At 44.7% G+C, this 24,834-nt stretch overlaps 2 protein-coding genes across 3 annotated transcripts in view; one reads left to right on the top strand and one right to left on the bottom strand.

The window, feature by feature from the left end:
- Nucleotides 1-24,834, bottom strand: part of Neur (E3 ubiquitin-protein ligase neur) — an 85,112-nt gene that overhangs the window by 59,217 nt on the left and 1,061 nt on the right. The window contains exon 1 of one of the 2 annotated variants that reach the window (XM_076902268.1): nucleotides 20,228-20,476. The exons of the other annotated variant lie outside the window; for it this stretch is intronic. Within the exon in view, the coding sequence (XP_076758383.1) occupies nucleotides 20,228-20,261 (34 nt within the window). The 5' untranslated portion in view covers nucleotides 20,262-20,476. Of the gene's footprint in view, nucleotides 1-20,227; nucleotides 20,477-24,834 lie in introns of those variants that run through there. 2 annotated transcript variants of the gene reach the window in all.
- Nucleotides 21,507-24,533, top strand: LOC143427919 (uncharacterized). The gene is made up of 4 exons (XM_076902431.1): nucleotides 21,507-21,805; nucleotides 22,211-22,387; nucleotides 23,037-23,151; nucleotides 23,961-24,533. Exons 1-4 carry the CDS (start codon nucleotides 21,745-21,747, stop codon nucleotides 24,079-24,081), a joined length of 474 nt encoding a protein of 157 aa, XP_076758546.1. The 5' UTR covers nucleotides 21,507-21,744; the 3' UTR covers nucleotides 24,082-24,533.

Here is a 24,834-nt window from a genome sequence, read left to right as displayed (position 1 = left end):
AAAATTCATTCTATTGCCAATATCAAATTACAAGTAACTTACAGCATCGGAGGATGTATTTTATTTTCAATGACGATAATGCAAATCATCATTTACATCCTCGCAGAGTATCTCACTCATATATAAAGTAAAAATCGCAGCACTCACCTGAAACAGAAAAAAGAAATACTCAGATTAGTACAGTAAAATATATAACATAAAATTAAGAATGTATTTTCTTTCGAATTAGATAGAAAATTATTCGAGAAACCAGCTCGACTTCTCTACAACCCCTCGAAACGTTCCAACAGGACCCCGTCGTTCCTCGTTCGCACGTATCCAGCTCCAACCCCCTCGAAACAACGCCGAGTTCGAACCTGAAGCGCAGGCAATTTTCGCGGGGGGACACGCGAGCCCTGCGCGATCAAAAAATCCACGTGCAACAGGCGATGTACCGGTTTGAAAAGGTGGAAACACATCTGGCGCCAAGGGTGGCTCCGCGCGCACTGTATCGGAATCCCGTACGGGAGAGGGTGAATGCTGCGAGATACATATTTGAATAAAACCAAAGGTGTGGCGGAACGCGCGCGTCGCGTCCCCCTTACAATTTCTGCATCCTCCCCTAAGTAGAGGAGACCAGCTGAAACCCTCCTGTTCACCCCAGCCACCCCACGGACGTCACAGGATACCAACTCGATGCTCTCGATCCGAGTACAATGGGCGCACGATCGATTGTAATTCGCAGACGAAACCAGGGTGGGTCATCCCTCGACTGGTCGGATGAATACCGGATTCACGACTGATTCGTCATTATTTTTCGCTCGCGTTAATGATGGGGCTGGCGAGGAGGGTCGATGGGTTTACGCTCCTCTTCGCGCGCTCGCGATAATAGAAGTGGTGGTGTATCGCGTTGGAGTTTTCATCTGTCCTTCTTCTTTCGACTGAACACCACGCGATGGGGTTCTTTTGTTTCGAGGTGGGCGAGGATCGAGGATTTGGGGATTTTTAGGAAGATAATGAATGGGGAGGTGATTTGAAGGGCTGCGACAAAGGTGCGAAGAAGAATCAATAGCGTGGTATTATGTTTTGTCGATTCGATGAACTCGTGAACTTATGCAGACAATTTGCATGGCTGAAGAGATAAAAATATTATGGCGATGAAACACAAGGAAATTTATCTGTAGGTTAACGAATGAAGAATATTTTTTCTAAAAATCGACGGAGAAATTGAAGGCTTTCCAGTAACTAAGAAAATGGACGGTAGTCGTAAACAGGAAAATGAAAAGGGCTCGTGTCCATGCATCGGGATTTCAGCATGTGGCACCCAGGTGCCAATTTAGCCTTAGAAGCTACCCGTGAAAAACCCAGGTGCTTGAGGACGTCCGTCGATGCCCGAGCGTGGTTTCAATAGATCCAGGATCGAAACCCATTGATTTTGGCGAGCGTTGATCACACAGGAGGAACACAGCTGCGTGCCAGAAGTCGGACGTGGACAAACTCGGGAGGCAAACGGGGCGAATACTTTTGCGTACTGATTTCGCACGTGTCTTTCTAATAAATTCGACGTTCTCTCTTTTAAATCGATTTGCTGATCGAATTCTGCGGAATTTGCTAAACGTTTCATAAAAAAATTGAAAAATATTAAAAGAACACATTAACTACTACTGCAATCGTTCTTCTTCTCCATATGTTCCACCCTCAAACGTCCCAAAAAGCGTATCACAAGAGACGGATCTATCGATCATCTCGAAATGTTTAAGCGCCCGTTAATGTATCGAATTTCGGAACTTCGTCATGCAGGATGGTCCGTAAAAAGCCCTATTTCCTGTTGATACGCCACGTGGCTACTCGGTTACTCTGCAAACTCTTTGGTAGCAGTTGCTCTGTGCGAGGAAACGGGGGTTCGATGGACAGCTGAGAGGGCCACGGGGGGAAAATGGTTTCTCTATCGAGCAAACCTCGAGGAATAAATTGCGAAAAATGGGAAACGAGTTCGTCTCGCGTGCTAATAAACAAAGGTTTTCATAAATTTCGCAAAAATTCCCACCAACAAAAAATAATTCCGAGGACAATAGCGCAGAGTTAATCTGTCGAATCGTCGAGTAAAAAAATGGAAGAAACCGTCTCTAAATTAGCAGAATCTACCGAGGGTCTATTAAAAATCGAGCAAAACCCGATCGATGAACCCTGAACACAAAGCCCTAGGTGCGATGCATCATCATTATAGGATCGACGTCCGCTAAATTGCGGATTTCATTGGCAGACACGAGGCGCGGTGAAACAGTCGACGACCCCGCCTTCTATTTAATTTTTAAAGAGGGCCATGCTGCGTGGCACGTCTCCTTTGTCAGACGATAGCTGGTAAAAGGTTGCACAGGAGTAACAGGTTGCAGAGGATACGACCAGAGCGCCGTTGGTAATACATAATTAAGAAGTTCGAGGGTTCTCCTTCGAGGGAGGATCCTTAATTCGAGCGAAGGGTGTCTAGCCTTTTTCTTTTCTCTCTCTCTCTCTTCCACTCTTCTCGCCCAGTTCCAACCCTGCTCGTGCAATTTGCATAATCGTGTAATTAAGGCGATAACCCAGTTCGACAAGTCGGCTATTCTTTTAGGGCTTCGTGTCGCCAGGAATCATTTTACCTCCTCGTTTAAGCGAAGTTCTTTTTCTTTCATTAGAAACGCTCCATATAGGGTTTATTATTTTTACGCTTTTTTTGACACCCTTAATTACTCAGCCATGGAGATAAGTAAAGATAAAATCTAAGCGATCGATTAACACGAATAATTCCCTATTAACTCTTACAAACCCGATACAAAGTTTGAACAGCTTAAATGTTCGCTAAATCGACCAACGCCTTACTAAACAACCACAAAGAGACTCCACCCGTGTTCCCTTTCGTTTGATTACCCTTCGAGCGCGCATCGCGCATTCCCAATTACTATCACAGGCAGAAGTTGACGAAACCGCGGCAGCGAGTCGCAGGAAACATCGCAAAGAGCCATCAGGAATCGCTCCATCCGTCCAAGATAATTGTATTAAGCGGTTGTTGCCAGGCGGAGGTGCTCTTCCTCGCAGTCAGAGAATGTCAGCTGCCTCCTGGGGTCTCTCCCGGCGTGTACAAGCCAGACGGCATTGTTCGATCAACAATACTGAACCGAACCGCTCACAACATATCCCATTCATTTCATCCACCCACTTTATATTACCCCCGTTGCCCACCCCCGCGGCGGATAAAGGGGGAGGGCGGAGGAAGAGAACAGGGGTCAACCGAGGAGGATGAAGAAAACGGCGTGTCCGTTCGCTCTGCGGAAGAAGCCGTCACCCTCTTCGGCAAACCCCTTCTCCTTTTCTCTCTCTCCATCCTTTTTTTCCCTCATTCGCGGCTGGAGCACGGAAATATGCGAAATTTTTGTTCTCCTTCAATGAATGAACGAACCCCAAAAAATCTTCATAATCAAGAACAGGGGTGAAGGGTAAATTCTTTCGATACGACAAAAGAGCAAAGACACTATTTTTTATTCAGCGATGCAATCGACTAAATCCACTCTTACCATCCGCAAGAAGGTCCAAGAAAGATACGCACAAGCTACAGACAAAGACTATGAATCGTGGAAGCAAGGATCCCATAAGGGCTGAATTCTAAAGAGAGCAGAAGCTACGCAACAGCCTTCGCGGTTCCCAGACAACGTGTAAAAGCACCGGCTCTCTCGTTACCTGAAAAATGTCAGGATCGTGCCCTCGGCTCCTCTCGCTTCATTGACTCGAAGATCTTCGAGACACGTGGTGCACAGATTTCGGCTCCTTCTGTCGAACAAAAAGCTTGCGGACGCTAGACACGCTCTCAGATCTCTGAAGAGAGGACGGAGCCGGTGCAAGCCACCTACAAGACGCTCCAGGTATACGTCGCAGGTTCAATGGCGATCTACTACCTGCTTTCTCTTTCTCCAGCTCCTCGTCGTCGAGGTACCCTGACGTTCTGACCATTTTTCCTTTCAATTAATTACACTCCGACAAATCGTCGCGTTTCATGTATCGACCTGGATACGATGGAAGAGATAAACGCGGACGATATTTATACGCGGTGTACGAGAGAGAAAAAGTGTAACTCGATATCCGTTTGATACCACGATAAAAGCGCCGTGCACCACGACCTCCCATTGCAACAGATCTCGACAAATCCCACCCATCCATAGAGCCAGGCTGACCTCTCGTCTCGCTTTACCCTGCAACGACGTCCACAAATCTAACCGAACGATCCCAGGAACCGTGCCATCTACGATCTCCCGGTCGCAGCGTCCACTCGCGTCGGCCAATTCGAACGGTGTATCAACGATTGCCGCGGGACCATAAAATCAGCGGATCGTTAAGATCGATTGTGCCGAATGTTTACGACTTTGGGAGCAAACAGATCGCTACAATGGACATTGGTCAACGGACACTTGGTACCTCTGAACGAGCAACCCCCATTGTCTTGCCTGGGCCAGGATACAATGGCGGATCATCCGAGCGTCGACTCGATCTATCGCCGGGCAAATTGCGTTCACGAGGAGCCCGCACGCTTTTTCTCCCATTTTTTTTTTTCCCATTCCCTTTTTCCACCGCTCCGCGCAGGTCGATTACGATTTTTATCGCGTCGCGGAGAACACGTGGTCGCGTAGCATGGCTCCGTTTAATAAAGTGGAAAGGAGGCGAGGCGACTTGGTCGTACCGCTGGCCCGGAACACGGCACGCGCCAAAACCGAGTCAGCTGGTGATGATCATCGGCGAACGGTACCCATACGCGTTCGACAGCTTTTTATCTCGAGACAATATCTCGTGGTATTTCGAAAACGTTGTTGGCGACTACCGAGCGGTGAAAGGGATTCCGAGCACCGAAAGGAGATCGAGAGCATCGATGTCTGGTTACACCTTGGAAACGCGTGCGGAATAGGGTGTTTCGTGTTCTATACGATCTCTTCGAGTTTTGTTCACGTTTCGAAACCCATGATACAATTGAACAATTGCTTTCAGAATTTTTCTATCCTCAACAAAAAACACTGGTGAAGTATTTTGTACGTAGAATCGTCTTTTCGAATAAGATAATAAAATTCGCAAAATTACGTAAAAATTACTTGGATATGTCGAGTTAACAAACTTGACCAAACCGAGCACTGAATAAAAACGTGATTGCAAAACATTCATCCTCTCAAGGGAGGCAATATTTCCTCGATTACGCGAGTGGACGTAAACAGAAAACGGTGGGCGACTTTTCCTCATTTCTGAAATGATACTCCGCGAAAGATAAGGGGTAACGCGCAGTTCAATGCTCCCCGGTTTCAAAAGCTCGCCTCAATCTCTCTCTTCTTCCTCCCGTCATCGTCATCATCGTCTTAAGTGTCTCCTACACCCCGTATTTATCCCCACCACGGCGACTGGACAGCCACGCGCCACCATGCCCCATTGTCTTCTCACCAACAGTCTCTCCCTCTTCGTTCTTCTCTTCATCCCTCTCTCTTTCTCCCTTCTATGCTCCCCAGTCATCATCCTCTTTCTTTCGCTCCGCGGTCCTTCTCTCTGAGGCTGAAATTTTCAACATCTGTCGTGCCTCCTTCCACCCCTTAATACGTTCACTTGGTAACAACGGCATCCCCGTTCCTCGGCTGCTTCCTGTGATCCCGAGATCCCAGGATCCTCTGGCTATGGATACGGAGGACGGTCAAAAAGGGGCAGCAACATGGACGAGTTTATTCTAGACGCGTTAATACCCCTGAACTATTGTCTTCGCGAACAATTTGTAATTCAAGCAACTGTATTTCGACACGATCGCTTGCATTGCTCAAATCACGTCTTGAGTGCTGTTGTAACATATGATAAAGTACGGTGAGCTTCTCAGAAACACCCTGTAGACACTTTATTGGGGTTGGACCATCTTGTATGTTCAGTTCGCGTAAGGAAATAGTAGTATTTACAAGAAATCTAGGAACGCGTTTAAGCGTATACTTTCAGAAGCATTCTATAGACACTGCACTGGAGTTAGGGTCTTGCGCGCCTAGTCCATGTGAGAAAGTAGCGCGTATTCGAGTTTGAAAGCAAGTAGCGAGTATTTGAGTAATTTGAAAAGCACCTTGCAGACGTTGCATTGAAGTCAGTGCTGCGTACGGCCAGTCGTGCGAGAAACACGCTTAAGTATCTTTAAAACCACTCCACGGACATTGCATTGGGGGCTAGAGAGTCTTATACCTTCACCCCGTGTGAGAAATTAATGTGCGTCTGAGTCTAGAAACGTATTAGAGTACTTGAGACTCCATTCTGTTTATCTTTGACGATTTTCAATTAGTCGCGCGGACTTCGTACGTTTGTAAGTCCGCTACCATTCCTGGTTGCACAGGAATCGGTGTCTGGTGTATAAAGGATCAGTGTCTGCCAGTCTCGCTCTCGCTCGACCGAGAATTCGTATGTCAGCTCGTCGGATAGTTCGCTGGACTCCTGAATTATGCATCGCGACACATTGAGAAATAGGAAGCTGGGGAAACGATGCTCGAGCGTCGCTCGCGTCGTGATTCGAGGCTCTAAGCAACGTCGCCAGATGCGACAGATTCTGCGGGAGATTTAGAAACCGGGTCGAAATACTGTATTCCGATATAATTGCACGGTTAAACGTTAACCTGTCCGCTTTGCAATAAGTTCACTCGTTTATACGACTAGCAGGTGTTTTAGGTGCGTACACGCGGCTGCATATTGGTCGAATATGTGTCCTTTCCTCGACGGTTACTCAGTCAATTAAACTGTTGTATAACTGAAAATTGCAAGTCAGTGTCTAGCCTAAGGGTGCCCGCATATCGAACACCTCTCGTTCCTCGATATTTTTATCGAAGATTGTCGTAGATCGATATCCTCTGGTAGCACGTGAAAACGAACTAAACATTAAATCTACACACTCTAATATTTAAGATACTGTAAAAATGACCAATGTAAGTATTAAAAACAAATAATTCCTCGACTTCTGAATCGCAAGGACTCTTCAACCCTCCAAACTCTCCAACGTTCGCCAACAAATTCCATAACCACCCAAGCGACTCCGATCTCGTCATTCACCCCTACGGAAACATCTAACCATCTCGCGAGCTCTTTTCAAGACGTCCAACCCGCGACTTTTCCCGGTACTATCACTTAATTGGCAGGATAGGTGTTCCTCTTCCGCGTGGACCTCTCGCTTGATCCCTGGCCGGGACCAGGAGGCGATTCGAGGACGATGGTCGCGGCACATCTGCCCGCTCGTGGCAGGTGGCGACTTATCCGCTCCTCTCCTGCTCAGGCGGTGTTCTCTCGCTCGCGATCGTGGCGATGCCTCGCCGCGTCCTCGTTCGTCTCGTCGCGCGCGACCCCGTTTCCCTTCTTCGTCGCGGCAGCTTTCGGTCTGGACGGCGGGCCGCGTTTAAGCGGACGGGCCACGCGACAATACCGCGAGCAGCCGCGCGTCACCGTTCCCATCACGCCATGGACGAGATGTCGTGTGCCGTGCAAAACGATCGAAAGGACGCCGCGGCTTGTAATTATCAATCATTTAAATTACCCCAGCCGCGGCCAGACGTCTCCTCGTCGGCTGGGACCAGCGGCGGCTGGCGCACGCTGGACGTACCCTGGGTGGGTGACTCGCGATCGTTCAAACGCGAAGTATCGATCGTAAATATGAGAGAGTATCGATAAGTTTTTGTGTAACTAGCATAGGAATTTTTAGTATTCCATCGGGGTGTCGAAAGAGCGTAGAAATTGACAGAATATTGCAAAACAGATATCACAATATTTTTATTGTTAAATCTTGTAACGTGGAAAATCTAAGATCAGCTGAATCAGGCTTGTATGATTATAAAGATAATTGCTCAATCAGATCGCTCTATCTCGCTTTTAAAAGGCTCCTTTCTGTCCCTTCAATCACTCTGCTTATTAAAAACTCCCGGAATAATCGCCCCAACGATCGCTGGTCCCAAAAATCAATGACGAATCTCGTCCCGATCATCGCGATAACACTAATCACAGCCCAGATACAGTGGCATCGATCGATAAGCGACTTTGTATCGCATGTCGCAACCCCGAGCGAATTAAGCGCAGATACTTTGTTATTACACATTGGACAGTGAACAGGTGGTTGGAAAAAACGTTTCACCACGAGTCATTCGAGGTATGCAGGCGATGCAACGAGAGAGAGAGAGAGAGATGATAGAGAGAAGAGGCTCGCGAAGCAACGGGGCTTGTGTGTTCGCAACGAAGCAGGTGCCGATCGATTTCACAGTCCTTGGCCAACGATGGTCCAATATCGAGGACCGCTCGCTTTCCGCGATGATGCTAGCTGAGGACGAAATTACGATCCTCGTAAATTATCGATGCATCGATTGCACCAGCCGGAAATTATGTCAGCGCACGCGTCGAAAATGACACGTCGCGCCGCCGCCTGTCCTCCGATGGCATTTTTAAACGCGATTATAATTAACTGCGCGCGTTCACCTGCGCGTCGAAGGACGTGCGTTTTCCAGGATAGGAAGTGCTCGTCGAGAGACACTTATTGGATTATTTCTTATCACTTTTGTAATTAACTAAAGAATTGGTACAAGCAACTATACTGATAGTTACTTCGTCGAACACTGGCTTGACTACCTTACGTAAAAGGATTGATATAAAACGATTTTTGGTAGATTGCGGATGCAACAAGAAAAGTAAGACACTTCCACGTCGACTTATACTAGTTTTCGAGAACAGAAGATCAACAAAATCAATTCGAACCGACCACTAAATTTCAAATTATCTCGCAAAGTCTAACCCCAAACACGAACCATTCCCTTCATCTAACAACCCTCTACCCAAAGCGAGCCTCTTAACTGTGCCAGTCTCAAATCCTCGACGCCAATTTGCGAGGGATCGTTCTAACGATAATCGTGGACATTTGAAGAACTAGAAATGGCAAATTGCCATCTGATATCTATCCGCCTGCGAACTGTTCCGGAGAGCTCGTTCGTGGCGCAGAAGCCGTCTGGCCTTAGCGAGGGGACCCTGGCGCGGTTTCTTCCTGAAGAAAGAAAAAGAAAACGCCGGCGAATCCTTATTATTGCGGATGAATGCGAAATTCGACGCGATCTGGGCCGATGCACCCTTTCGCGGGACAATAAGCGGACGTCCACCGGGCTCCGCGCACCCCTTGTCCCATGCTTCGCTTCCGCAACGAACAATACTGGAAACGATCGAGCGTTGGCTTGTACCGTGCGGATAAAATGTGGAAACTGGCTGTGATGGATCGAATTGTCAGTAATAAACAGCGATTCTGATGTACCAGTGACGTTGCAGTTAACTGATACGCTATTACAATACAATATTATCTATAAAAATTATTCTTGTTACTAAAGGTAAAAGAAAATGATCGAACAATAGTATGTAATTAATGATCGCCATTAAATTGTTTGCGATGGATATTTTGCTCGAGTAAAAGTTGAGAGTTTGCATCTGTGTAACGTTATTTTAGTACAGGTATTGGTGTTTAATCCTGCGCGAAGGAGTGAAACGGAATTCGCGATTATACTTCGCTCATCGAGTGGGAGTGTCGTCTGGGGTGGAAACGTACGCGGCGACAACGATCAAGGGGTTAATTCGAGCCATTAGTACTTGTCCGAGGGGCAAGTGCTAAATTTCCCACTGTTTGTTCCGGCGAACTTTGCTGACTCGATGAGTTATGACGTTTCGAATGCGCCGACGCATTCAGCCGAGTTGCAACCCTTCCCGAAGGGTGATACTTTCGCAAAAAATGGTGGCAAAAAACGTATGAGAAGTGAACGTTGCGCCCTAAGTACACCGTGGACATCTGGGTGCGGTTCTCAGCGAAGACGAGGATCAATAACTGTGTAATACACTTGTAAGCTTAATGGAAGTGTCACAAGTAATTACGTAGAGATAAAATCCTAATTCTATATAGAGTTGTCTTACAATATGGTAATAACTGGATGAAGCGCGATGTGGAAAGATGTATCCACAATCCTTTACATTTCTACCTTTATTCTTCTTGTCCATATTATATAATCAATTTACTCCAATAATTAACCAATGTCCATTTCCTTCTTAAAAGAAAATATACAACGATAAAAATAATTTCAAGAAAACAGCTCGAAGACGTAATTTATCAAAAAACCACACAATCATGCGACAATCTCGCTCATAAATTCCTCTGCAACAGAGTTACTCTCAAAAAACCACCCCTAGTATCATATACATCACACGAAGAGATATCAACGTTAGAAAAAGGAACGACAAACAACCACCCAAAGGGATCCAAGCGCACCAAATCAAAGAGAAGAAAGAATTCTCCGCACAATCGAAACTTCGTCCATAAAATCGAGCGAAACAACGATCGCATACAGGAGTCCGTCGAATGCAGGTTCGCGGTGCGTCTTCCGGGGTGAATACCGCATGGAGAGGAACCACAGCCCCGTTCAGACGAGACCCACGCGTCTGAATCCTTTGATAACGCGGTAAAGCTTAATTCCCCGCCCCTGAACGTCCCAGCGAGGGCTCCGCGGCTGACTAACCCCCCCGTCAAGTTTGTCGAAGGGTGGTTTCTATAATTGCGAGGGTTACCCATCGTCCTCCCTTAACGAGGGATAAAAGTCTCTCCGACGACGCGGGTGTGTTTCGCTTCCTTTCGAGGACGAGAATGTGCGTCGGGCCTTGACATTTACGCGTCAGCCGAACGGTGGAAACTGGCGGCTTAATTGCGCCAAAGGGTGGTCCCCCGCATAATTAATCGCAGGCTGGAATAAAGGACCCGGTTGGCTCGCCTCGAACTTCGGGGGCGCGCTGGATCGATCCGTTTCAAAGGAGCTGCGGGGATTCCAAGGACTCGCTGAATGTTTTAATAAATTTCCTTTCTGATTACGTAACGAGACTTGTTTTTATCTCGTATACACTGTGTTCAGATGGTAACTCGATAAAGGGTAGGTTGTTTTAATTATATAGCACTCTTCTGGAATATATTTACTTATATTTTTTTTTATCGACATTTAAAGGGTGCATGTGCCTGACTCTTTCTAGCTTTAATGTAGAATTAAAATTCGGTTAAATTTGATAGAAATCTTATTTTGGGTTTTATGAGAGCGTCACTTATACGCGTGAATATTACGCCCATTAGTATTCCGAGGTCAAGACCGAGCAATTTAATAAAGCTGTGGTAGATGAAATATGGATTAAGAGGGATGAACTTTAACATTCTTCTTATGGAATTTAACCGTATAGCTAACCTTCTCCAACTTCGATTCTGTTCATAAATAAACGAGCATTTATTGAGACCCATCCTCCAAAATCCAATGGCAATTAAATTCTCTGGAATTAAATAATTAGAGCAAAAATTTACGAAATGCTCGTGGAGATTCTTTTTGAACAACTCGAGAGAAAGAACGAGGAATCTTCGCGCATCAGGGTTGAGATATCCTCGACAGTGATTATCGTGGAATAATTGAAACAGAATTCCGGAATACCCGGTTGGTCCAGGGTGGCGCGTTCCCGCGACCATTAAAAACGGAAACCGCGAACGTAGACAGCCGCGAAACGGCGGCCAGCCACGGGGAGGGGGAGGTTCCCAAACCGTCGTTCCCTCTTAAAATTAATCCGCGAGGGTTGCAAATAGCCTCTTTGACTAGCGGCCAATTCTCTCGCGCGAATCGCGTGGATGCCACTCCCTGCGTACTTTCGCCTATTCTAACGAGGAGAAGACGGAGAAGAGGAAACGAGAAGAAAGAAACGCAGACAGACAGGGCGGCCAGTGGTATAGAAACGAATTTTCTCTTGCAAGTGTCTTTCTCCTCGTTCCTCCAATTTCTTCGCAGAATTTATTTCGCGTAATTACACGCTGGCAAATTTGATTGATCGAAAACTGACCGCGAAGGGGATACGTGAGTTATCCTTGCTAGCGCTATTTCAATTTTTTATTAATTGACAATATTTCTCTCTTTAGGTATTAATGTATATTATACAACATTTTTTATTTTGTATTGCAATATTATACGAAAAAGAGTAATGTCGTAGAAATTGTTTTTTGTAATTAAAATATTTCATATGTGGACAGTGGGTTTGATGGATTATTGTCACGGATGAAATAAAACGATCGTGGTTGAGAAGTAAATGTAACAAAGTTGAAGCAACAATCAAAGAGATAAAGTACACAAGGTGAGAAATGCGAAGGCGGTACGTGGAGAACGTGCTGGCTAAGAATTTGAAGCATAGTCCGGTTTTAAATAGCCCAGAAAATTACTGAGAACAATTCAAATAACTTTCACCAGACACTTTGTTTCCCCCAGTAGGATCCATCGAATTTCGTATCATACAAATGATTAATGAATCGATTTGATTGATGTTTTAATTACACATTTATTGTGACCGTCTTAACGATGAGATTATATATTATTCTATAATTATTACCACGCTAATTCTCCACTCAATGGCCTGATTAAAGGATGACTTGAAACGTCACAAATTAATAAAACCTTTTAATTACTCTACAACTATTATTGAATAGACAAGAAAATTCACCAGAAAAAAGTTACATAAGAAAGCGAGTTGAAGCAAAATAAAGGTCACAACAAGTTGGCAAATGTTGACCATTCTTCGCAAAAGATCAACTTCTAATAAAGCTCCACGAAATCTCATCTCGCTAATGTATAACCCATGCCAATTACTCCACTGAATACGAAGGAACATCGAAAACCACCCTCTTCCTCACACTCTAACGCCGCCACTACAAATCGATACCAAATCATACAAGATCATTCAAAGTATCAGTTCACAGAAACGATCCCTTAAATCTACCTACGTAGAAAGTACCATTTCATCGTTATTTCATTTTACATTTGTCATCCGCGTATTCGCGGATCTCCATGTTGCGCGCGTCGAAAACGAAGCCCAACCCCGCCTAATAAACGAAACAAATCGAGACGGGCGAACGATAGCCGATTAAAAGCTGATCCCATGCCAGTGTCCGCGGTGTGTAAAACGGAAACTGGCTACGAATCGACGGCAGCCGTCACCGAACACGGGGGGGCCCCGATCAGAGTAGACGCGGTTCGCGCCCCGTGGCACGAGAGGAACCTTTTCCAATTGACGTCATAGACGCACTCTTTTGCCCTTTTTTCCTTCCCCTTTCGTCCGCGCTGGCTCCGCCAACGGCGGTGCAACGGGTTAAGAATACAGCGTGGCGGGATTACTTTCGGCCCGTGTGTTGCAACGTTCTGCACTAGGAATAGCCGGTGGCCAGGGCTGAATTAACGGCCCGCTATCGTGACTATATATCCGTGTTTTGCGGTACGCCTCGACGGGACGACGTACAGCAGAACTCTAACGCCACTGGGATTCTTTACAGCCACCCGTTCCCAGACTGAACGCGCGACGCGACGATTTCTTTCATTTTTATTTGTCGCCGCGCGTTCGTCTAAGGGTTGGCTTTTAAGGTTTTCTCTTGTTCGTCCGCCTTTCGTTTCGTTTCTACGATATCCGAAAATTTCACTCGACGGGGTGATTCCTTTTTGGGAAAAGATTTATCACGTGGGTGTTCGATCACTGTTTAGAGGGCATTTTAAGGGTGAAATCTCGGAGTTAAAGTTTTAGTGGAGCATGTTTGAATTAAAGGCCATTGGGAGATGAAAATTTTACTTTGCTCCCAGTTTTAAAAAATGCAGGTAATATCGAGGTGAGATCTTCTTTTTTGCGAGGGTAGCCTCGATTTTTGTTCGACGCACGGAAGCTGACTCTGAAGTTACGATCCCGCCCTCAGAGACATTATCGACCTCGCTCCCGTGCAATTCGCTAAAAAGTTTCTACCACTCAACCTAATTTCGCTCGAAGCGTAATCACTTTATCCGTCGCTCCATTTAATTAACCAGAGACAGAGATAAAAGTGAGTGGTCTGCAGTTGTGTTCTCAATGTCGACCAATGTAACAAAATGCATCGATTCCACCCCCGTTCGTAAGATAAAAGGATACGAATCAAAATACTCTCTTTTAAACTGCATTTTGAACGTGAAATTGATTAATTGCTTCGTCGTCGACTCGCCTCACAAGTAGCCGCATCCGTATCGCGTTATCGGAGGATGTTAGCACTCGCGTTAAAGAAAGCGGATGGCAGACGGAAGTGGCGAACAGCTGGGAGGACGATGGCCCATATGAACACGGAAATACTGTCGCGCTGGCATATGCATCGACTATCGAAGCACGCGTCTCGTACACACGTGTCTGGTTTCCTAGACGAAAGACTGGCTCACGTGTACGCCTATCTAATCTAACAGATATTCCTCGCGTAACGTGGTAACGCGAGACACCTTTCTTACCGACAATACATCCGCGTTTTAACCCTTACTTCGCGAGGCACTTCGATCGAGCATCGTACGAAGCTATGAATCGACAATCAGATGTATGCATTGCGTGAAACGCCCAAGTTTACGATCGAAGATGAAAGCGCTGACTACGCCAACGTGTGCAGCTCCAAGAATGGAGAAGCAACAAAGAGGACGCAACTTCCTCGAAAAAGTATAATACAGCGACTGGCGAGCCCAAAGACCGCGACCCACTTTGACGGTGAATTTATAATCGTCGAGAATCGTAAATAAAAAAAGGAAGAGACAGATGCGCGCGCGGACGTGACGATAACGAACATCGAGAAGGGTAGTAAAACGCGGCGAACGGATTGCTGGGTCTCGTAAAACGACGGATCTTATATGCCTCGAGGATCGAGGAACGGAGCGCATTTGACGCGGATCGAGCGCACGCGAGGCAGGTGAAGCTTATTGACGGATGACTCCGCGATCGAGCGGCGCCTCGCCGCGCGTACACACCAGAAATAAATCGAGTACGCCGCTGGGACGATTATGGGTTCGACTTCTGTCATTCGCGAGCTGCCGCTAGACTTATTTATTTACGATCGCGGGGTTAATTTAGAACGCTTCCGGCTGGCCAGAGGGAGGTCTGGGATCGTTAAGTCCTCGCGTAATCTTTAACGATTGCGATTCGATTCGATGCTCTCGAGCGTGGCGCAAGTCCTTTGTAGTACAGAGATAATTTCTTATCTTGGATAAGTGTAGCAATTTATTTTTTATCTGATATACTTCCGCAATTAAAGCTCCTGTAAATTGCATCGAATTTCAATTTTTTAAAGGTCCCACTTACTTCCCTTTTTTTACTTTAAACGAGTACATCGATCAGTTGTAGCAAAAGTTGCATCCAACTCGAGTTTCCATCCAGTTCATTCAACTATTTGCACACGTCACTAGCAACATTCAATTCTTCATCGCATCCAGCAAGGTCTACGCAACGCCCTACCTGATCCTGTCCTTCGACTCAGCTGGACAAAGGACGTCGCTCAGGTGACTCTCACGCAACAACAGATCTTCCTGCATTTTCGCGTTCGACGCAACCTGGCTTTAAATCGCGAGTGCACCGTTTTCAGACGTCTCCTTTGCCCACGTTGCACAAAGGGGTGGTTTAAAGCGGGGCTGCTCTAAAGACGGTTCGCGCGTTGTCGAAGCTGCGACGAGAGATCAGCTGGTCCCGAGGCAGAAGCGTGGGAGTGTCCCTCCCTGAGATCTATGGATCTTCTTTCTTCTGCTGACGCGTGCAACGCAACCGTAGAAAACTTGTGATGGACGCATTCTCGAGTCGTGGTGACGACGAAATCGTCGACCACGAGGGGATTAACGCAGCCTAGGAATGAAAGGCTGTTTCGTATTTTCTGATGCACGAAGAAGTTTGTGACGAAATTTTTGAGAGGAATTTTAAGAAGAACTGTGCATCGTTCCAATTTTCTGAAAGGGTGGACGAGTAATTTCGACACGAATGAGAGGGCGCTACCATCGATCACGAATCTGGAGTAAAGTTTGTTTCCTCGACTTTACCGTCCGACTGGAAAACTTTTCGTCAAGGTTAATAACCAAGTTTCCGAAACTTCGACGCGCATTTAATTTCCCTTCGGAAAGTTTTCGAGCTCCCGTGGTCGTTCGCTCGAGAAGATATGAAAAATTGATGTCCCGCTGGTGACTTATGCATGCGAATGGCTGAATAACGAGAAGATGGCTCGAATATTAACGTGGGAACCGATAAAAGCAAAACAACCAGTCCTACGAGGAATAAGGAACTCCGAATTCATGAATACCAAACTATCCCTCCTCTTTTTCCAAGTAGCACTCACGAATGATTCTAGCTAATACAATTCCAACTCACTTGCAACGTGATCACTCGAACCTATCGCTGATTAATAATCAAGAAATGTGGAATATCTAATAATATTGATATTCCAAAATTAAACTTGGAAGACACGAGAAAAGGACTTCATTTCGAAGTCCACACTAAGAAAGATCTTTTAGAGAAGCAAAAGAAAACTCTCAATAAGTCTTTCAATAAAAAGATTGTTTCCGCTGTATAAAGAGAAAGAAAAATTCTATTATGCGATAACTGAAACAAGAAAATTATTACTGAAATGGTGTTGTTACAGCAGAAATGAAAATTTCCATGGTTTCAACCAAACCCTTGAAAATCGTCTCGCCCACTGCTAAACCGAGCACCAATAAATGACCCGAAAATGACGGAATTACTTGGTGGAGACTTTCCGGTACCGTCGCTGCCCTCGGTCGGATCGGTTTTAACGCGCGCACGGTCGGAATTAAATTTCCAGATTCATTAGCCCCCGTGGCGCGTCTCGTGACGCACGAGACGGTTCTCTTTCCGACCTGTCCCTCTTCGACAGATCGCCTCGTCTCTTTTCGTCTTGGCCACTTCAAAATGGCCACACGCAGTCGGCATAGCGTCTTCTGGTATAAATACATATGAGAACTGGGTCGCTGCCCTGAACCACACACTCGCTGCATCGTCTGCGAGCCTTCCTACGTCGCACCCCGGAAGTCTTACCTCTGACCTCGTGCACGTCCGACGTTTCCGTTGCTAATTAGCCGACTGCCTTTTCCATCGCGAGCGCGATATCGATTATGGTAACTAGGCGAGTGGAGCGGTTCGAATTCCTCCCTTGTCTTCTAGGATTTCCTTTCTATTCTTTTACTGTACGCTGACGTGTGTTGCGATTAGAGAAACAGGAAATTATTGCTATTTAAATGGTTGTCACCTCGCGAAGAGAAGTGGTGAGAAGAATCACCAACGTGGGTTTGATGTTTAACTAACAAAATGGTAAAAAGAATTTACCATAGTTTCACATATGAAGATTTATAATAATGACTTTGTTATGGAAACTAGAATTTCTTAAGTAAGCAATACAGGTAACAGTTCCGAAAAATATGAGGCTGCCGTAAAGTAATAAAAAGGAGGCGAAAGAATGGAAAGCCGAAGCATGGTCCTTCGCAAACAAGATTCACTCTCGTCGAAGCTACCGCTGGAACTCCAGGGGAATTTTTGCCCAACCCACGGGTGAAACTCGCCCTTATCCTCGCGAATCATCCACTGAAAGGGATCAAGCAGCCGTGCTAATTAATCAAGAACCGCGAAACGAGACGTTTCCTTTCCGTACAAATATTTTGCCAGCTGCGTTTCTTTGCAACACCGCCCAAGCGCCGTGGAGAACACCTTTCGATTTCATTTCGTACGGTGTTGCGGGCTTGCAAGATGGTGTACGTGGTAGCGCAGGTACGCGTACCTTGGCGTGGGCCACAGATGTTATTGTCATATGGCAGACACACGGCCCTCGGGATTCGTAGCCGTAAAACCGCGACTGCAGGTCCACAGAAATCCTGTTGCGGTGGCCAGGCGCGTCGTTCCATTATCTAATCGTCGTCACGCGAGCCGGAACGACGGGACGACTCGATTTAATCACCGAAATCGCCACAAATTGGTCGGTTTTTAATTTTCTGCGATCCTGTCTCTTCTTCTCTTGAGGTTTTGCTTCGATGCTTGCCGCTCTTCCGTTTGTCTTTTGTGTACGCGTGTGTAAGACTATTAATAATATTAATTAAATATGAAAGTATTCTACAATAGTTTACAAATATAGGAAATTATTGTTAGAATAATTTAAATGTTATTCTACAATTTAATTAATTCTCATTGTTGTTCTATAATTTTATTGTAGTTATGTATGATGGGTTTTAGTCTTCTGTATATATAATATTATTATTTAATGATTACTTTCGCAGCGTTTATTACTTGACACGTATCTGTCTAAAGTGCAGTATAGTGGAAAGAATTATTCGATTTCTTGTTTGACCACATGTTCTTCACTGTTTATCTGTTCCATTACGGGTATTGGGATAAGTGAGCAGCGATGCAACGCGTTGTTGATTTTTCAACGAATGCTTTACTGGGGGCGATGTAAACATTTGGATAGCTAGCTTTTTGCAAACAGTCGCTGGTGCCGTGCAAATAAAGGAAGCTTAATTATTCAATTATCGAGTTAGTAACAGAGAGAGAGAAAAGGAATTAGTTGAACAGGAAGTTGCTTCTACGTGTCGTGAAATCAAGTAAATGTTAACGTTCGTTCTTTTTTTTCTTTCTAAGAAATGTCTTATGCTGAATAAAAAAAAAGTAAATTTAATGTTAATGAGATGACCAAATTCACTTGTAATTTTAGATTAAAAAATCATTAAATGTATTCGTTAATGGAGCCAAATTATTCATGAAAAATGAAAGATTACGTACTTCTATTTAACCAAATAATTCTTTCCTAATAGTGAAATTTATTTTATTAAAATAATAATATATATTACGTTTTCATACTGTATATAATAAATTTAAATCTTTTATTAAGGCAAAATGTATGCTACCATTATTACCGACAAGATGATTTGGGTCTGTCATTTTGCCACAGATGTCGCCTACATCCAGCGTTTCAAATGAACACGTCGATAAAAAAGGAAAGCGCAGTAGCGACCAAACTATAAGAATGATGTGCGAACTTTAAAAAATCAGCTGTTGCGCAATTACTTGGAGTAACATCAAAGGGGATTTCTATTCTTAGCATAGCGTTCTTATTAATAACATTAGAGCAGAACAAATGTTAATACCTCTTATATTAAATGAGGAATTAATACCTTTCAAGTTATTAACAGAGAATATCTCTGTTCTACAATTTCTATTATCTAACATTACTATTTAAGAATAAAGCAAGAGACTTGAAAATTATAAAATTCATTCACGACCAGCAGTCACGAACGAATTGATCGTTGTTTTCGATCGTCTTCGAACGACTCGGTATCTATGGAAAATTACGTACAAATTTAGATAATTCACCGTAAATAGAACGATTTTAGCATGTCGAAGAAAATAACTACAGATGCAGAATCCGTATCATCGACACGGATACGTGTACGCACACTTTCAGAATTGGTCCAGCGATAAGGCTAGGCGCGCGTTAAAGACCATTTGTGGCGCCACAGTTTCTGGTACATAAAAAAATCCATTGGTTCACGTGAAACTCTGCGCATTAGACGACGCAGCCGCAGTATCTTTTTTATTTCGAAAGCTTAGCAACAAGCTAAAGACGAATCTGCTTTACTTATCGAATCAATTAACATCGAGTGTCTCAAACATTCCTTCTCCCTCTCCTTTCTTTACCTACAAGTGCACAGAGCATTGCAGTTACAAAGGCAACAGAAACAATCTCTCGTTGTTAAATCACACGCACTTTAAGCGTCGTGACTGTTTACTCGCGTAACGCGAGATCGTAAATGACAAAACAATCGCCCAACAATTCTTCGCTGCCATGCGTTCGTCTTTAGAAGGCGAGCAAACTATCAACCGATTGGTTGAATTCGAAAGAACACGCAATCGCGATAACGATCGTTTTGCGCAGATTCGACCACTGCAACGGTCAAACTGACAATCGATGATGGCCAAACGGGACCATCCAAAGAGCGAGAAGACCTGAAGACGAACGAAACCAGACGCTACCAAACGACAAAACGTCGGCCAACACGATGACACGGTAAACGAACCAAGGAGACCATTCCAACGATCACCGTTTCCACCGATGCAAACCACCAACATAACCTCAAAACAAAGCGTGATCGAGGCATCTCGACGAGGAGTACCGTTGTCTCGACGAAAACAGGAGCACGTCGAGGAGGTTCTCGTCGCGGACGACGCAATGCCACGGGAAAAGTCAGCGAAACTTGCGCAGGAGCTGGCCAGCAGCGAAGTCGAGGAGCCCCCGCAGTTGACACATGTCAAGCGGTGCGGTGCGGCTCGAAAAAACGTCGCTAAGGCAAAGGGGACGGGATCTCGCGGGGTTACGGCTGTAAAAATCGACACTCACCGCTGTGTCCGGTGTTGCTCGACGACTGGCCCATTATTATCTAGCCGACGGCGATGCCAGGCACGGGATGAAACACGCTCGGTGATCGCGGCGGGCTCACGTGAAAAACCGGACGCATGAGTGCGCCAAGGACCGACACATTTTTCGAAAAATACTATCACATCGTGTGTACCCGCAGTGTCGCTACGACAGAGACGGACGGCCGCTCCGTAGCGGCGAGGTGATTGGCCCGCGAGCCACTGCACATGCGCGACCCGCGGAATTTTGAATGCGCCACCGTAATCGTCCCGTTCCCACGGACTCGAATCGTCTGCGCTGGGGGCCGTTCGCGGATACATCGTCACTGCTATTCACGGTGCGTGTTGTTAAATAAGGTAACGCAACGAATATTTAAATAAAAGCTTCCTCTAAACGCACAACCGTACTGACTCTTATTTCTTCCTTTCTCTGTTCGCGTAAGTACTTTAAGATCCAACGAAATTTATCGATACAGTGATTGGTAAACGTAGTAGCGTTTATATTCGAGCGCACCTTGCATGGAAGTATCCAATATCAGCATGCATGCGTTGTATCAATGATCTAACTGGTACGTGGACAATTATGTTCGTATATTTTCCGTATTCAGTGCATTAATTACAATTTCCATCGATTTCCACGTTTTGTGTTCTATTCTACGAATGATTCGATCGAATCCTAAGTCAAAATCATATTGTACGTACCTAGTTCCCATGATGCACATTATGCGATTACGATCTGCACGTCTAACCGAGTTACAATTACCACGGTCACCAGCGATGTTCCCAAGTATCCGAATAACGCACCTGTCCTTCTCAAACGGGGCACCAAAATCTCGCGAGAAAAGTGCACGGGTCGCACAGAAAGTTCACGCACACGTGGAACCACGTTGCAAATTCAACGCGTCATCTACATAAGCGTAGACAAATCACCTTAACTGCGCCCAGAATTCGCGTGTCCGGGGCTCGCGTTTCATCGTTGGTCGCACGACGAACAGAATCACGCAATTACGAACTGTTCCAGCTCATGGAGCACCCGTCCGTGTCCCAGCTAGGTCAGCTCAGTCGCCAAAGCGGCTCGATGAAAGAAAAACGGACGAGCACGCTCTGAGGCGTCCCTTCGCGGCGCTTCTGCAAACGCGTGGACAACGTGAAATATCGCCTGGCGATCCCTCGCGGAAGAGTGTCCGGAATCGACGACTTCGAGGAGCGATCGCCTTGGTAACCAGCAGGCAAAACACACCGCGTCGCGTCGAGGCGGGATATAAGCGGACGAGTAACGCGGATCAGCCTTCCTCTGCCTACATATATGGATTTTTCGGTCCGATTCGATTCACGTCCAGGAAGACGTTGATAACCGGTGGAACCCGACGTCGGTTCATTTCTCTTCTGTCTGACATGACAGTTCTGGAGGAGCTCGACTGTAGGCCCGGGGCAATCAGCAGCTGACGGCGAGCAGGCGATCGTTCCATCCGCAGAAAGCCGCTCAACGCTCGGGCAAAGATGGATGCCAGGTTCGCCTGGATCGTCGCTCTCGGCTTGATCGCGCTCGTCGCGTCCAAAGGTCAGTTTTAATGGAAATATGGATAGAGTATGTAGTTATTTAACTTTTAGATGGTACCAATGGAACGCTAGATCGTTTTCGTTTCGTTATCGAGTCTTGTCATTCGCGAATTTGTTTAATTAAAGAGGTACGATGTGATTGTACACGTTTGGTTATGTAGAATTGTGTAGATAGTTAAAACACAGTTTTCTTTGTTTATAAGTTTTGTAATATACAAGTACTTTTGTCGAAATGGAACGACGTGTTCTTGTGTGCTTTGAATTTTAATATAAGTTGTGGCAAGTGGCGTATCTAGTAGACTTATGGCTTTCTATATTGGTAGAGGCCTCCTGAAGCATGATATTGAATTCTAGCCCCGATTCCTGATCAACTTCCCGCTTTTTAATTCGATTTTATCGCCGCCAGGCTGGGCCATCGATTGTTTCAAGTGCGTGTCGATCGACGGTAACAATAAGCCATGCGACGACCCGTTCCACAACAACGGAAGCCTCGCCTTCCTGGAGTCACCCTGCTTAGGAGGACGCAAGGGGCGCGATGGTCTTTTCCCCGCGACAGCGTGCATCAAAATAGCGGGCATATATGGTAAAACTTTCCTCTTTTGTAATCACGAGTGGCCCTTAACCCCTTTCGACGCTGTCTGTTCAACGAACACAGCACGCCCCCGACACTACACTCGCTCTTGTTGACGGTGATTTTAGCGGTGGAAAAGTTGACGCATTGCTCGAAATAATTAGCAATTTTCATTCGTTCTACCGTACTGCAATTCTTTTCTTTGTCCCCTTTCGTTTTCTTATTGTGTTCGTTGTGTAACGTCAGATATATCGTAATTATGCTTGTCGATGAGCAATAGAATTTTGTGTACGCGTTATGTCTAAGAATTTTTTTTAAATCATTTCAATCGATATTCGATTACTGCCTGCTCGAGAAGGGAACGAAGTCGTAAACCTTCTCTCGAGTTAACCTACTTTTTTATTTCGCTGCAAAAATTTCATGCAAATGTAGAAGACGAAATTTGAATCTCTAAAGTCTATCCAGACAAACTAATGATATCGAAACAGAAAAAAGAATGTCACCCTCGACTAAACCGGGACGTCTGAACTGAACGAAACTGAACGAACTGACGAAACTGAAACCCCTTTACTTTTTTGTAGCTCTCGATTTTTTGACGCAGTAAAAAGAAGCGAAAATTCTATATTTCGTATAATTAAAACGAGATCGTGTGATTAATTAGACGAGTCCGGGATCTCATTGACGGTGAGGAGCTGCGCGCTGGACAGCGGTACTCTAACGACCGACTCCGAAATCATAAGAATGTCTCACTGCGGAGGATTCTACTTCGACGACAAGTGAGTGCGAAGGAACATAAGTTGGCTTGCTTCTCACTTTATGCAGCGCACTAATTGCTAGAGTTACGCTGTCTGAAATTGACCCTCGCGATAATTGCCGCGAGCTCTGTCGCGATTGCAGATGCGAGAAAGGATGGAGAGAGAAAGAAAAAATCTGCTCTGTTAATTTTAATCAATACTTTGCTTCTTGGCTAAATCTGCTCGCATTATCAATTTTACTTCTTTTATTTACCGGAAAGTAATCATATCATATGAAATACTCGTACGTTTTTTTTTAAATAATTAAATGAGTACTATGTTATAACTTGAAGTAAGCTACGTGAGTTTCTTTTCTAGACATCGCATTAATTTTTAATCAAAGATAAGCATATTGGACCCAAATGGCTCTGTGTGCATTATTAAAGTGTCGTAAAAACAGGGAGGCGCAGGAAGGATTAAAAATTCTATTATAAATGTTCTCAAGGGAACCCATAACCCAGCTCTACCCTTATGAGAAAGCTCCTGGAACTATATGACCCACTTTCCCACAAAGCATCTGAACAATTTCAATTAAACTTTAATACAGTACTCTGCTAATAATGTTTAGTAAATTCGATACACCCCTTCTTATAAATCTTTTATCGAAGAAAATTGTCTTCTTCTGAATACCGATTGAACGATAATAATTTCTTTTCTTCTAAAATATTCTTCGTGTACGAGATACACTTACCATCTAAAATTTCAATTTCAGATAACGTAACTCACCTAGCATGTAATTATCGTTTCGATCGAAATACGACGGACTGGCAATTAAAAGTTGCAATTCGTAGGTACGTTCGGGGTTGCGTACAATCATGCAACGACGCGGACGCCTGCAATGGATCCACGCAACGAGCTCCATCGCTCCTACTTTTAACTTTATCGATCTTGGCCGGATTAAATTTGCGTTAATTAAAATCGTAATCATTGTACATATATATCAAGAAAAGAAAAAAATAACGATTGCCTCTCACGTAATGGACCAGTTCGAATTTAAAACAGTAACTTGACCAATTTAGCAGTGGACCAAAGAAGATGAAAAGAAGAAATAGTAGTACCATAAGGAGAAGTTGATCTCTGACATTTATCGCAGTATACCAAAGCAATTTAGAATAATCAAACGAATTTTAATAGACTAACCAAACGAATTTCTTATGACGGTATATTATGAAGAAGTATATACAGAATCGCTATTTGATACTATTTGATAGTTTGCAGAATAGAGGGAGCAACAACTGCCATTATAATTACAATTATTAAACGTAATCCATTACCGTTTTACCGATATTTACGCGTAGCATTTTCCTTTTGTTGTCAAGTATAATTATTGCTTGAGATTATAGTGATGTATAACGTGTACTCGTGAGATTCACACTCGTGAGATCACAGACTGTGTAGAAGAATAAATAAAAGAAATTTTAAGATAAAAAAGCCTGCTATAAAACTCAAAATAACACCAAGAAACAATTTCGTATTTTCCTTTCCTAATTCAAAAAGAATTAATTCCACGACCAATTCACCCATCCAACGTTCTCCGTATTGAAAATTGTCTTAAAGGTATTAAAAACAAAAGCTTTGCGATATTAAATTCATGAATCTGTTTGTAATCGAACGGTCGATAATCTTGTCATACGCTATGAAAGGACGGATAAATCGAAGGGGTTA

Source organism: Xylocopa sonorina, chromosome 10 (assembly GCF_050948175.1).
Source record: "Xylocopa sonorina isolate GNS202 chromosome 10, iyXylSono1_principal, whole genome shotgun sequence".
NCBI lineage: Eukaryota > Metazoa > Arthropoda > Insecta > Hymenoptera > Apidae > Xylocopa > Xylocopa sonorina.
The sequence above is the reverse complement of the archived record's forward strand: the minus strand, read 5'-3'. Positions and strand labels throughout refer to the sequence as shown.